The sequence below is a fragment of the Castanea sativa genome, chromosome 8 (genome assembly GCF_040712315.1).
Source record: "Castanea sativa cultivar Marrone di Chiusa Pesio chromosome 8, ASM4071231v1".
Lineage (NCBI taxonomy): Eukaryota > Viridiplantae > Streptophyta > Magnoliopsida > Fagales > Fagaceae > Castanea > Castanea sativa.
In genome coordinates, this window is record NC_134020.1 from 51255350 (window position 1) to 51270165 (window position 14816).

The 14816-nt window shown below is 33.6% G+C and overlaps 1 protein-coding gene across 1 annotated transcript; it reads right to left on the reverse strand.

Moving 5' to 3' along the window:
- Window positions 1–5612: 5612 nt before the first annotated feature.
- On the reverse strand, window positions 5613–13364 carry LOC142606968 (uncharacterized). Its single transcript, XM_075778350.1, has 12 exons — window positions 12654–13364; window positions 12064–12266; window positions 11772–11969; window positions 11125–11196; window positions 9633–9728; window positions 9255–9334; window positions 9073–9148; window positions 8647–8857; window positions 8239–8435; window positions 7024–7120; window positions 6664–6753; window positions 5613–6509 (listed from the first exon to the last, which is right to left on the reverse strand). Exons 1-12 carry the CDS (start codon window positions 13135–13137, stop codon window positions 5785–5787), a joined length of 2529 nt encoding a protein of 842 aa, XP_075634465.1. The 5' UTR covers window positions 13138–13364; the 3' UTR covers window positions 5613–5784.
- Window positions 13365–14816: the final 1452 nt, after the last annotated feature.

The following is a 14816-nucleotide window of genomic DNA, read 5'->3' on the forward strand; positions in this document are numbered from 1 at the left end:
GGTCTCATTATCTATAATTGGTAAAGTTCTGTCGGATAGATTTAGTTGGACTAGCAATCTTTGGATTCGTTCTTACAATAATTCTTCGATGACCAAATCAGCATCTAAATATAAAATTAGATTTACATCCAACTAATTCATGAAAATGTTGTGAAGTTTTGTCGTGGCCAACTTTCTTTCTATTTTAACCACATGCTGAAATGGAAAAAGATCTAAATTTTTTAAGACAAACTTCCCAAGTCATCTGTGAGAGATGAGAATGAAAAATCGAACCGTGTTTGAGGATTATTATTATTTTGAAGTTCCAAACTTTTACGTTCATTTGTTTGTGCAAGGTTTCCGGGCTTAGATTATGTTTGCTATTCACGTACGTGTACAAGGAAGTGTTTATTATACAGGTGTGTACTTGCACACATTCGTGTAGCAACTGAAAATGTGTGTTCAAACTATGATTTCAGTTTGAAACCGTGGTTTGAACCCAGATTTTTAGTTGCATAACAAATTTGTGCAAGTACATGTAGTTGCATAACATATGTGTGCTCACGTGTCGTGTATGTAATAAGTTTTAGCCAATGTGTCTATATCTATACTAGACTCACTACTTGTGTTTTATGGGTGCAATAAAACTCTTTTTTTTATTTATTTATTATTTTAAGTTCAGTGAAATAATGTTTAAAAGTGAGGTAAAAATAGTTTCTTAATTTTTAAGATTTTGATAAAAGTTTGAAAGCTTACAACTTAGGAACTCTTTTAAAAATAGTAAGTTACTCTTTTAATGTTGAAAACCAAATAAGGAATTCTTTTATTAATAGTATAGATAGATAGATGATACTAAAAGTGTTTATTTAATTCAGAAAATTAAAATAATTTATCCCAAAGTTATTATCAATTCTGTTTTGGTTGGAACGGTGGCGAAATTCCATATTGATTAGTTAACTAGTAGGAATTATCCCTATTCTAAGTTGGTTTAAATTCCGTCTCATTCAATCTTGTTGATGATTTTGACCCATATGTAAGCAAACATTAAACTGTTTTTGTTAGTCTTTTTTTTTTATTTATTTAATTTCCTTCTTAAAATATGAAGTTTGAGTTTGAATGTTTGATTTGATTCCCTCAATCTAATTCTAGTACAAATTTTTAGAGTGTGATGCTCATATTCTTACCAAAACAATCAAAGTCCAATCTCTTCCTCTTCTTACTCTCCCCTAAAAGTTATCATTGTTTTTTAGTGAAATTGTGATGTGCCTTTGTATTAGAACTTCTTTCCATTTTCCTTGTGTGTATGTTTGTTTCTCAAAAAAAAAAAAAAAAACTCTAGCAGACATGGAAGAATATTTCAACCTTATCCACCAAATGAAAAAATGAGACAAATCTAGGGAAATGATCCCCTACCATTGAGGGGATCTTATCCTAAAATAACGGGTTCTTAATATGTAACAGATGAAAATGCTACATATACAAACTTTTTTACAAACTCCTGATGTAATAAGTGATTATTAGTAAATAAAAAAGTGATGTTATTGGTGGATCTAGATAAGAACTAGTAAGAAATTGGCTATAGCAATAATTTATAAAAATTTTGTAAAATAATTTGTGACTTTAGTATTACTCTTATAAACGGTGTAATGATTGTGTTAAGAATGTTTCAACTTTCAATTTTATCAATCAAATGGAAGGATGAGATAGGCGTAGGAAAAGGATCCCTCCCATTTAGGGGATCTTAACTTGCAATAAAGGAATCTTTACTCTTTAATGAGATATTATAACTGATGTAATGATGATATTAATAAGAACGTGCATTATTTGATTTTGAATTGATAATTTAAAGTGGTATAAAACTTTGTAATAAAGACCTAGATATATTTAAGTTGTGTTAGAAATATATATTACCAAAATAGTGTTAAGTTCGAAATGGTACTCCAAAATAGATCCATACCAAAACATCTTGATCTAATATAAACTGAAATAATTATCTATATCTTTCTTCTTCTTTTTTGAGGAAAATCCATATTTTTCTTTGATAATTTAAAATGGAATGAAACTTTGTAATAAAGACCTAGGTATATTTAGGTTTGTTAGAAATATATATTACCGTTAAAGGTTTTATAGCTGAATTGGCACATTTCCATGTACAAAGTGCTTGAGGGTCTAGGAGGGAAAGGGTTCGAACTGCGAGGTTAGCAGCATGTTGTAATTATTTCTATAATATATATATTACCAAAATAGTGTTAAGTTTGAAATGGTACTCCAAAGTAGATCCATTCCAAAATATCTCATTCTAATATAAACCGAAATAATCATCTCTCTCTCTCTCTCTCTATATATATATATATATATATATATTAATGTATACAATAAATTTTGCAACTCAATTATTGAGCCACACCATTAACTTATTTTTTACCTCTTCTTTTATCTTTTTAAACTTTTCTTCTCCTTATTCTCAACAAAAAGAAGAAGCTCTTTTTCTCCTTATTAGTCCACACATATTGTAACACTTTTTGCAACCTTTCCCCTCTCTCTTTGCATCTTTATCTCCCAACTATTCTTTATTTTACGGTTATACTTCATCTTTTTCTTTTTCTTATATTTTGACTCTCTTTTTCTCCCCATTTTGTTTTGTATAAATTTGATATAATTTTTCACTTTCAATCCATCTTTATCTCCCCACTACTGTCTAATTTATTGTTATACTTCTTTCATCTTTTTTTCTTTCTTATATTTTGATTCTTCTCTTGCCTATTTTGTTTTGTATAAATTTGATATTATCTCTCTCATTCAATTTATATTTTTCCACACAAAAAATGTGAGCACTCTCTCTCTCTCTCTCTCTCTACTTACTTTGGTGGATTTTTGTTCTTTCTTATAACTCTAATTAAGGTTGATGGGTCTATATATATATATATATATATATATATATATATATATATATATATATATATATATATATTAATGTATGCAATAAATTTTGCAACTCAATCATTGAGCCACTTCATCAACTTATTTTTTCACTTCTTTTCTCTTTTAAAACTTTTCTTCTCCCTATTCTCAAAAAAAAAAAAAAAAAAAAAAATCTTCTTTGCCCTATTAGTCCACATCTACTTTTACATTTTCTCTAACCTTTCCCCTTCCTTCTGTGTTTGTGCAACTAGGGTTAATTATGTAGCTAAAATTTTCTCAAATTCACCACACCAAAGACTTTCAAGTAGATTTAAAGATCAGTCGGTGAAGAAACTGAAGCCATAGCTCCAACAATAGTCTTATTATTGTTAAGAAAATCTTGAAGAGGTTCTTGAATTTGGTCGTACGTTTTGGCCGTGATAACGGGCGCGTCATCTATGGGGGCAACTAATATAATTAGACTCCAGACATTCTGATGTAGCAAAAAGTTTTCTCGGTTAAGTTTGTCTACGTGTAGTAGAGTATAGGAAAATGTCTTTCTTGAGATTGTAAAACTTTTTTTGCTATAGTGGATTTGCTTCATTAGGAAAGTTTTCCCCTAATATTTTTTACTTTGAGACAATTGTTCCATTGGTTTCTCTGGATTACCATATTGTATATTTTGTATTTTTCACTTCTTTTACTTTTGAACTATATCGGTGATTATTTGCACTAACCAAAACCTTTGCATAATCTCATAAATTGGTTAATTCATAGTTTCATACAACTAGGCTTTAAAAACCCTAACATGCCAAAATATTTATATGCTGACTGGATAACAACTCAATTGACATAATTCATTTACTTAAAAAAAAAAAAAAAAAACCCTAAACCTAATCCATTGACAGTGAGAGTCAGGTAAGGTAACGCGAACAGCCGAACACCAACAGAGATGAGGCATTGAGGTCGGCAAAGAGAGGATGAAATAGAACGATTTGGCTAACTTTGTTTTATTGACTTATTTTTCAGTTTCTGGTACTGCAAAATTGAGCTTAAGGAATGGCTAATAAATTTTTGGCTTTTTCTGCTGAGGTTTGAGTCGCAGATATATGAACTTTGTTGTTGATCTTTGTTTGGTTGCTAAGAAAACTGGGGAAGATTGAAAAGAAATGGAATAAAAATGATAACTTTTGGTTTTCACCATCAAAAATGAAAATTTGGAGCTCAAATTAATCCCAAAGCACTGAGATTTGAATTTAATCATTCTTATAAGAGATGATTTGATATATAGTCTGCATGCATTGAACTTCTCTCTAAGTAACATATAAAACCAGATAAAGTAAAGATAAAAAATCCAAACTATTAGGTCTATATGTATTAGTGTTGGCAAACCGTGTCAAATTGTGAGTTTTGTCATGTCTTAGAGCGGTAATTGAAGGTCAAGTTGAAGACATGAAAATTGCTTAAGATAAGGGAAGTTTTTCCTCCTTGATAGTAGTCTCGATTCCATCCTCGACACTACCTTGATTGGTAGATCCTTGAAAGTGAAGTTTTTGCAACCTCGACTCCATGCTCAATATTAACCTAGATAGCAAAATTTGTAGTCGAGACCATGCGAACCAGCAATGCAAAAGGCCCAATAAGTTATTTGTTTCAATCTCAATTTGAACCATACTTGTTGGGATATAAAAGGGACATTATAAGTTAACCCAAGAGAGGAGACAGAGCTATTGTGCAGCTAGGGTTTTGCAACCAAGTTTCTCTCAAATACACCATACTGTAATATCCAAGTAGACTTGAAATTCAGTTGGTAAAGAACTGAAGTCATAATACCTACCACAGACTTGTTACTGTAAAGAAAACTTTTAAGAGGTTTTTTGAAGTTGGGTGGAGTTTCCAGTTTTGATCACGGTACATCATCTATGGAGGCAATCCATATGGTTGAAGAAACTAGACAATCTGATGCAGGTTTTCTTTGTAAGTTGTCTTTCGGTTGTAGAGTCTATGATTTTTTTTTTTTAATTTAAATTGTTAACTTCTCTTGCTATTGTGGTTTGGCTTCATTGGGCAATGTCGCCCTCGGGTTTTTTCTTTGAAATAGTTTTTCCATCGATTTTCCTTGCATTACCACAACGTTGTCTCTATTGTGTATTGGCGTTGTATTATTTATCTTCTTGTTACCTTCTTAAATTGTTTACTTGTGAATTTGAAAGACAAAGTTCTACTATTTCACAACTTCCATAGTTTTATTTTCTCACGTCTAGATAAGCATGCATGATGTTTACCTTTATGCACTGTCGCATGATGTAGAGTTTAGGAAAAAGTATTTTATTGTAAAATTTTTCTAACACTAGGGAAGGTTTCCCTTGGGTTTTTTCATCGGTTTCCCATGCGTCACCATATTTCTGTCTCCGCTGTGTTTGAATTTGTGCTATTGGCGTGTATTATTTATCTTGTTGTTACATGCTTAAATTGTTTACTTGTGATTGGAAATTTGCATAATTGGATTACTTAATCGACTCAGTTAATTCACTGCGTAATCCATCTACCGGGGTCTAATTCTAACACAAACTAGTCCATCAACAATCTAAAGCCAGAGTTCTACCATTTCACAACATCCATAATTTTATTTCTCACGTCTAAATAAGCATAAGGATAAGCATGCATGATGTTTACCTTTACGCACAATCACAAGCAAAATTAATAATCACCCATATGTATATATGATCAAGTTGACTCAAAGAAGATTATTCCTCTTCATTCATCAAAACAAAATTATTGCTCTTCAGAAGTCTTACATATTAATAAAGGTCCAGCTGTAAGTAGCAACCCTTACTCTTAAGAGAAGTAGCAAAGAGGGAAGAGTTAAATTGTAATGGACCTACCACTCTCCCACCAGACTTGTTAAGCTTGAATGTTAAAATAAACTGAATAAAATTCATCCTGGAAGGTCAGTAATGGTTGCAGAAGAAAACTCCTCATAGCCCCTTTTGCCACAAAGCTGATAGGATGATACTTACTTAGTCCCTGTTCCATTCCAAAGCTAGCAGCCTGATTAAAATTGGGACCTGATGAGGCTGACTTGCAGCTGAGCTTCATACTATTATGCACAAAGCAACCCTTGTTGCTTTGTGACTCCAATGATACTGACCCATTCTTTCCATCCAATCCTGCAACCAAGTTGAAAATGGAAGGGCCACCACCAGCAGGAGGGACTCCAACTGTAAGAGTTTTATCTACTCCTTGGTGCACTACAACCATTCCTGGCAAATCGAATGGTTCTAACATTACTGACTTGCCAATAGCATCTGGAAGTGTCGAAAATTTTGGAGGAGGTGAGCCAGTTAAGATGAGTCTGAAAGTGGCACTAACAGTGGAACTATTTCCTGGGGGAGGTGATGGTAACATTGTAATTGATTGGTTTGAGTGGGCTAAGACAAGATTTGAGGTTCCAGACACTTGGGAGAAAGAAGCCAGATAAGCATTGGAGGTAACAGGGATTGGAGTTATCCAGTCTGAAATAGACTTTACTTTTCCAGTTTTGATGTCCCCATCACCCGTGGTGTGACCCGCAAGTAGATAGGGGCCAAAAAGTATTGCATTAAGAGAAGCATAAGTAGGCCGGTCATCTGAAGTTTATTTAAAAGAATAGTAAGTAATATATCATCCATAAAAATTCTGTTGCTAATCATAAACATTTACAAAAGTTAAAGAAGAAAAAGGGTATGCAGGACAACAGCATTTGCATAAATTGTTTAAGAGGAACATCCATAATGAAAATACCTTCAATAGCTTCTGTTCTCAAACTAATGGGCAGCTCAAGTGTTAATTTGTCACCAGATCCCCAGTTCCTAGTTACCGATAGGTAATTACCTGCATCATGAATGAAATAACCAAGAAAATGGTCAGTTTCTGATTAGTAAACCAACTTCTGCACCCCCCCCCCCCCCCACAAGAAACTCTACAGTTTACACCCATGATGGAGTTGGGAAAGATCAGATTGTTGGAATAATTAAAATTTTGAATAAAAAAAAGGGCAACTGCAGAAACATGCCAAGACTTTTTTGTTGCTTTTCGATCTGTTTGTTCTTTAGAAGATAAGGTAGCATATACAGAGAGAGAGAGAGAGAGAGAGATCCACACCTGGAGCGGGTACAGTCAAACTCTGAGTATTTATTGATGCCTTAGCATTGTTTGTCCAAGATGGTATCCTCAAGTTCAGGGTAGATTGGCCTGCCCCCTGCATGTCAGAATTAGTATCAAAACCAGTTATAGCCTAACAGAAACCAAATAATGCTGTGAGTACTGCACAAAGCACATTATATTCTACACCAATGCCCCCTGCCACTCTTGTCTTGTGCCCCAAAAAGAAAAAGTTTTTTCTCAATGCTAGAATGGATCAATTTTGTAAGATATGACCCCTTTCTGCCTTTCTCTTTTCAGTATAAGAGAATATAAAGTCTCAGTTTTTCTTCCTTCCATATTAGAATCTTTAGCTTAAATTTATCCTCTAATTTGTAACTGAATTATCCATAGCAAATTGAACAATGCATTCTCAGTAACCTGTGCTCCATTACCATGAGTGCGGCACATATTGACCTAGTTAAGAATCTCTACAGTTCATTGTTTAATTAATTAGTCACCTTCATACCTAATTAGTACTTTAAAACACAGCATATGTTTTTCAGTCTCCACATTAGATGGTTCAAGTACTTCTGTAACACAACATAACTGGTGGTCAATTTAGATGGTGTCTTTGTTAAGCTCTCCTTTATTGTAAATACCAGTACTGTCATATGTGAAATTTGAGTTTTATTAAAGGATGAATGTTTGTCTGTGCATTCACAGCACGTGTTGCTTGTGCATTGGTGTGTGTGGTTTGTGACTTTGTGGACGTGTGTCAGCATGTTTTCAAAAAAGTTGTGAATTGAAAAAGGAAGTTTTAACATTGTATAATAAGAATGCAAAAAGAATGGGAAGCCTGTTTTGCCAGAGAGCAACCTCCAAAAGCAGGAGTCATTTGCTTTTGGAGAAAATTAGAAATTTGATCAGCAAACTAAAGATTCCTAACCAGAAAAAATTGAAAAGGAACGTGAATGATATAGCTTTAGTGAATGAAAATATTCCAAGTTTCGATATATTCTTTTATTGTTCTACTTTCACTGAATTAGGCCTTCTCAATAAAGGGTAAAGTGTAACAGAAATGTATTCATGTAAAGGGTGAAGTCTGAAAAGAAAACAGAGGACCTTTTTAAGTTTTGATATTAGCAGTTTGCTTTTTCTTTCTCACCAAGTGATGTCAAGAGAAAAATATATTTAACAGGATATGTAGATTGCAAAGATAACTGTGACCAGTACCTTCTTTGAAGAAAATGCGAATGTCACTCGAAGGAATGGATCCGAGGAAACAACTCGATCAACTGTCTGATTGAGCACAATTTGTCCAGATTTCCAATTAAGTGAGCTTGATATGTACTGGATTATGTAAAGTACAGGACCCTTTCCTTTGTCTTCGAAATATATTGAATCTCCTAACTTTGAGAATGATTCAGTTGCTAGAGAAGCAGCAGCAAGAAGAAAAACTTATTAAATCAAAGGAACTTATAAGAGGTATAACATGAGATTGCTCAATTAGAACAATCATAATATGAAAAGGCAAATCATGAGATTAAAAGAAGTTAAGATTGTGGTGACGTGAAAAATACTTTGGTGGACTTTGATTTTCCTAAAGCTATATGAGTTTACAATTGACAATCAAATCCAGACCTGTTCCATAGCAGCACCACATGGAATCAAATGGTGTTCCCCATCCATGGTAGCTTTTGGCCTTGGAAACTCCACGACCTAGTGGGAGCATGTAAATCATCACTCCTGGATTTGTTCCTCTCTGGATGCTTAAAACACCATTTGTCAAGGCACGCTCGTAATAATCTGCGTATGCCACTTCTTTGGTCCATGTAAACAGGTGGCGAGAGACCTACAAATGGTCACCAATGCATGCTAATCTAATTATATTTCCAGTTACCAGGGTAATGTATCTCAGAAAAACAAAAGGGCCATGGACACTCAGATGTCAAAGGAATCCAACATTTGATGTAAATGTGTAAATACTTTATAGCTGCAAATCAGCTTTCAAAAGAACAACTAATAAAGAATTCTATCATCACCCAGAGATTTTGTTTAAAAATATACCTTCAGCATGTTATAAGTTGTGCATGATTCTTCATTCTCTGTGCCCAGAGTATCTGCTAATCGCTTCGGGTTACCCCTGTGCATATGTTAAAAAGATGCACATGAGGTTTCATATTACAAAGCGTGGCATATGGAGATTTAGGTCAGTGGAGATAAATTGAAATATTGACTATTATTAATACCAGAATTCTGAGTTTGATGTCCCTCCTGTGGCATAGCTGTGTGAAGAGTTAATAATGTCCATGAAGTACGTCCCTATTGCCTGTCACACCATAATTTTGAATGAACATTACAAATTTTTGGACAAAGTTTCATAACCATATTTGTTATCATATGGTGAAGCCTCAGACAAACAAGATTGCCTATAAAGTGACAAAAACTAGGACTAAAAAGTAACGAATCAAAATGTCTCAACAAGAATGGTGAAGAACAATTGAACAGGAAGTGCAGCATCAAAGTAACAGTCAAAACAAAAAGGGGGAAGGGAAAGGGAAAAAAGTGCATATAATGATTAAGCACAAGTATAAGCAGTGGAAATTATATGAGGCTTTATCAAGTACCTTATGAAGAGGATCACCAATTACTTCATACCGCACTTGAGATCCAATAACAATTGGGATATGTGTGTTGGAATGAAAGCCACCTATGTCATCAGCCTACAAGTGAAAGAATAAATTTTCATCAAATAATATCTAGTATGAAAATCAAAATCTAGAATAACGTAGAAGCTTGACTAATTCAGAAGAAAAGTATTTAAACTTATAAGCATAGCTGATGTAACTTCGAGAGAAGCATAAAATCTGTAAGGTATTCTGATGAATGTATTCACTATTCTGCGATTCCTCTGTACATTTACTACTATACTTAATGTATTTCAACTTCTAATGAGATAGTACATATTACTGCTTAGAATCCACATAAACATAGGGACAGAAAATGGTAGACAATATGCTACCAAAGTGATTTATTACAGGACGTATTTTGTTCCAGAAGTGAAATGAACGATATGCTAGAAGTAAACTGAATATTATCCTAGAGATATAGTTCAACTTGTTCATCAATGGATGGCCAATAACTAAGGAAGAGCTGAAATAAAAACAAGATCAGACAGAAAACCACCAACTTCAAAGACTCACATAATAATCTTCAGTGGATTATTGGATTTACATAAAATTGAATCTCCTTTTTACTGTTGAGAATCCATTACCAACTCCAACAAATTTGGGACTAAGTCTTGGCTGTTATGGTGGTTTATTTTTAATATCATAAATAAACTATAGACAAGAACACAAGATGAGGTCATCTACCGTTACAACCTTTAAACAAAAAAATTCAGACCAACTTCAAAGACTCACATAATAATCTTCAGTGGATCATTGGATCTACATAAAATTGAATCTCCTTTTTACTGTTGAGAATCCATTACCAACTCCAACAAATTTGGGACTAAGTCTTGGTTGTTATGATGGTTTATTTTTTTAAATTTATTTTTAATATCATAAATAAACTATAGACAAGAACACAAGATGAGGTCATCTCCCATTACAACCTTTAAACAAAAAAAATTCAGTTCACATCTTCACTTCCTTGAAAGTGTAAGACTTCAAATATTGCTCACATAAATATCACTTCCTACACCACAAAACATTGTTGGTCTTACTCTCATTTTCAAAACGTCAATAATGAAATTTCTTTTGGAAGGCTTTGAATTTTTGCATCAAGATAAGGGATCCACATGTGGAATCATGTATGTTTGAAGGGAGCCAAAGAGTGCATGCACGCACATATGCATTCTAGAACACTACCAATCGAGCATATTATAAAAAGAAAAGGTTATTTAATCCTGCAACCTTCTACATAAAGGTGAACCAACAGTACCATTAGACGACAATGCCACACATTTCTACTTTAAAACTAAAAATAACTGTTTTATAATATTGTATATTTGCAGTGGAGACAGCACTCTTTAAGGTAAAAAAGTCTCAATTTATTTCTGGAACTTTATTATATGCCAAAATGCACTAGACTTAGTCAACAGAAAATAAGGATTACCTGTAGTGCAAGCACTCCTAGAAAGCAGGGTTTGTCAAATAGATGGGCCAGTAATAAATGCTTTGGATCATTCTGCGCATAATAAAATGAAAGGCTTATATTAGAACCAAAAGATCTGAATGACACAGGTACTATGAAAGCTACAGAATCAACATGCTACCAGGAAGGCAGGAAGGCACTAATGAAAAATCTAAATCAAATAAATAATATTTAAAACTTTCCACAATTCATATCATGTTAGGCAAATGTCTGATGTAACAATGGTAACATTTTAAAATGTTATTCTTTTCATTAGTGGCTATTAGATGATGAAATGAGCTACTGAATATTGACTAGTGGAACACAAATGAGGTTATTTTCATTCAAGGCAACAGTTCTTGCAGGGTGCTGTCATACCATAAGATATCCAAAGCACAAGTTCTGTACTAATTGCAAATTCAAAAAATTACAGGGTAGATTAAGAAATTCATAAAGGAAAGGCAGGGGATATGGTAGATATGATAAACACAAAACTAATAAGTTCCAAGTGGCTTAGCAATCTTTTATTTCTCCTGAAACATATCTCAACCAAGTACAAAACTAATATCAAGCAATTAAATTTTAGGTATCCATTAGAGGAGCTAATACACAGAGATGAATTTACTTACCGTAATGCTATATAACCTGTAAAGAACATCATTCATTCCACCAGATTCTGTATTAAGTGATAGATAGTGCCTTTCTAAACTGAACTGTGTTACCACATTCTGAACACGGTTGTAAAAATAGTCAACCATCCATGTCACCATTTTTAAAGCTTGGGCATTTTCACCAATGGTATGTTGATCAAGTAAGCCTGTCAAGATCTGTCAAAGTAGAAAAGTTGAAAGCTAGTTGTAAGACATTTTTAAGACCAAATATATCATTTCCATCATTTAAAGCAACAGAAGTAGATTCTACCTTGTGAATTGTGTAATATGGAGCCCAAACAGGTTTTATAGCTTCAACACGATCAAATTGCTCAGCCGGAAAAGCAGAAAGATATCCATTCCCAATTTTGTTTTGGCATGCAGCTAAAGCAGACACTAATGCTGTCATTCTCTGTTTAATAGCGTCATTGTGAGTGCTAGCCCACATTCGTGCTGTTGCACTCAGGTAATGCCCTTCAAGATAACAAAAACTAGTTATTCATTGTATACATGAAAGATAAAATGTAAGATATTGAAATTGCATTTTTAATAGAGATATTAAAATTTCCTCTTTCAAAGAGGTATCTATATGATATGGAGGGACAAAGGATCTACTTATCTCAGTTATTCTTTTAATCCCTACTGTCTATTGATTGTTTAAACATTTGAATAATGTGAACCAATATGCCAAATTCCACCCACTAAAGAAAATAAAAAAGGCTAATTAACTCTAGCTCTAATGGGACTTCTTTTCCATTAAGCAAAGATGAACGGTACTATCTTGGGTTCAAAACAAAAATAGTAGTGGAAATTTGTGACATGTACGATGCAACAGTCTTGATAACAAGTTTAAAAACCAACCTACAAAATGACCCCGAAGTTCTTCACTTGGGTCTTCCCAACCCCCATATGGCTTCCCAGGTGTTGGCAAACCGGCTGTCTTCCTAAAGTTCCAAACCAACCTATCCACCTCCAACATCAATAGGTACTCCAAGTTCGTTTGCTGTGCTTGCGCATGTATTGAATTTGGACCCAATCTCACATCATGCAATGACACTTCCTGGAGAAAGCCAGTGGAGACATTAAACACAGCTTGATTTTTCATTTTATGATACAACATATCCCAACTGTATCTATCTACGTCACTGGATGCCAAACTTGACCAAGCGGAATTGTCAGTTGGTGTCAAATGGATTTTATTCTTGCTCCTGGAATCGAAGGGCTGGCCTTGAACTGTTGTTGATAGTTGAGTAGGAATGTTTGTGCACTCCTTAGCCATGACATGACCACAGAAGCAAAAGACAGCAAAAAGGACCAACATGTTAAAGAACAAAAGGCCCTTCATTTTTTTAAAAGATCCCCAGAACGACAAAGATCTTAAACTTGCAAGAATTCAATACGAACAAAGGTCAGAACAGCAAAAAACTGTTTCACTATATAATTTCAAATGAAGAGAATAAAGTAGTACTTTATAATGAGAAGTGGATCATAGTGTCAAACACTAAATCCAAGATTCCAAATGCAAACGTTCAAAGCTTCAAACAAAAAAAAGACTCACAAGCAAAGCTTGAACAGTGAGAAAGCACGTGCTCGCCCGAGGCATTATTTATATTCGAAAAACACACATTAGAAACATACCGCTCAAACAAACTAGTGTATAAAGATAGATTAACTTTTGTTAGATAGAGTGACACTAAAAATAGGCTCCATTATCCATATCTGGTGGAGTTTTATGAGCAAGAATAGCCATCTATAAATTCACTGTAACTTTTGTACGGCCATAACATTTTCACAACCTACCTCAACCCAACACAAATCAAAATAAAATAAGACCCACTACAATGCAAAATTGTCGGGTGGTGTTTTAAGATTTTGTTGCATACATAAACCTTATTTTTTTTTGTTGTGGCCATTGTTGAAACAAAAAACAGCCTTAAAAAATCGAAACCGTATTTGAGGATCATAATTTTTCACTCTTGTCTTGGAATTTTCAAACCTTTACGTGCGTTTGTTTGTGCGACGTTACCGGGCTTCCACTACGTTTACTTTTCACGAGTACAGACCATAAATTGAATAAAAGTAATGCCTATTGCTGTATTACATACAAACTTGGGCATGACAGGTGTGCGCCAATTTTTTTAAGTAAAGCTACTCCACGGTCTCCTTTTATTTATTTTTATTTTAAGAAGAGAACGTCTATAGTAATAAGTGGTAAATAATTACTAATTTTAATAAATGTTCCTTTTAGCTAATAAAACATTATTACTTATGCAAGTGTGATATCACTTGATAGTTTTTTTTATTTTTTTATTACTAAGTCAACTCACATGCTTGCATAGGTGGCAGTGTTTCATTGGTTGAGAGAACCTCAAAGTTTGGGTTTTATTTATTTATTTATTTGTTATGTTTCCAATTTGGATTAATAAGTAATAAGTAGTGAGATTAATGGTCTGTTTGGTTGGAAGTGTATAAATGTGGGAGGATAAAAAATGTGGAGGGAATAAAAAAATAGGAGAATAGAAGAGATTTAGTTTTCTCTCATTTGTGTTTGGTTGGGAGGATGGAAAAGTGGAGAGGTGAAAAACTTATTTGCTTGATTGAAAAAAAAAAAAAAAACGAGGATGGAAAATGAAATTGGTATAAATTTTACAATTATGTCCTCATTAAATAAAACAAAACAGTAAGACATTTTTTAGCAAAAAAAAATTGTGTATGTGCAAGTGGACGAAGAAAAAAAAAAAGAAGGAAAAAGTAATTGACGTGAATGAAACTCATGTGTAAGTGCACATGGGTATTTTCGTCCATTTTGGGGCTTTAGTTTTCTCTCCATTTTGGGGAGAACTTTTTGATGGATTTAGGGAGAAAACACCCAAACATATCACATTTTTTTTTTTTCCATTTCCCATCCCAACCAAATGCTCAGTGAAACTTCTTTCTCTCCACTTTTCACTCTTAAATTTTCCATCCTCCCTAAAATCCCTCCAAACAAACATAACCTAAAACATAGCATAAAACAATATTGTT

What these genes read in the sequence shown, in the direction of transcription:
- LOC142606968 (XM_075778350.1), bottom strand. Translation starts at nt 13,137, where the DNA reads ATGAAGGGCCTTTTGTTCTTTAACATGTTGGTCCTTTTTGCTGTCTTT. An exon ending in ACTTCGGGGTCATTTTGTAG is followed by an intron (nt 12,267 to 12,653) that starts GTTGGTTTTTAA and finishes GTTATCTTGAAG; the next exon opens with GGCATTACCTGAGTGCAACA. An exon ending in CATATTACACAATTCACAAG is followed by an intron (nt 11,970 to 12,063) that starts GTAGAATCTACT and finishes CTACTTTGACAG; the next exon opens with ATCTTGACAGGCTTACTTGA.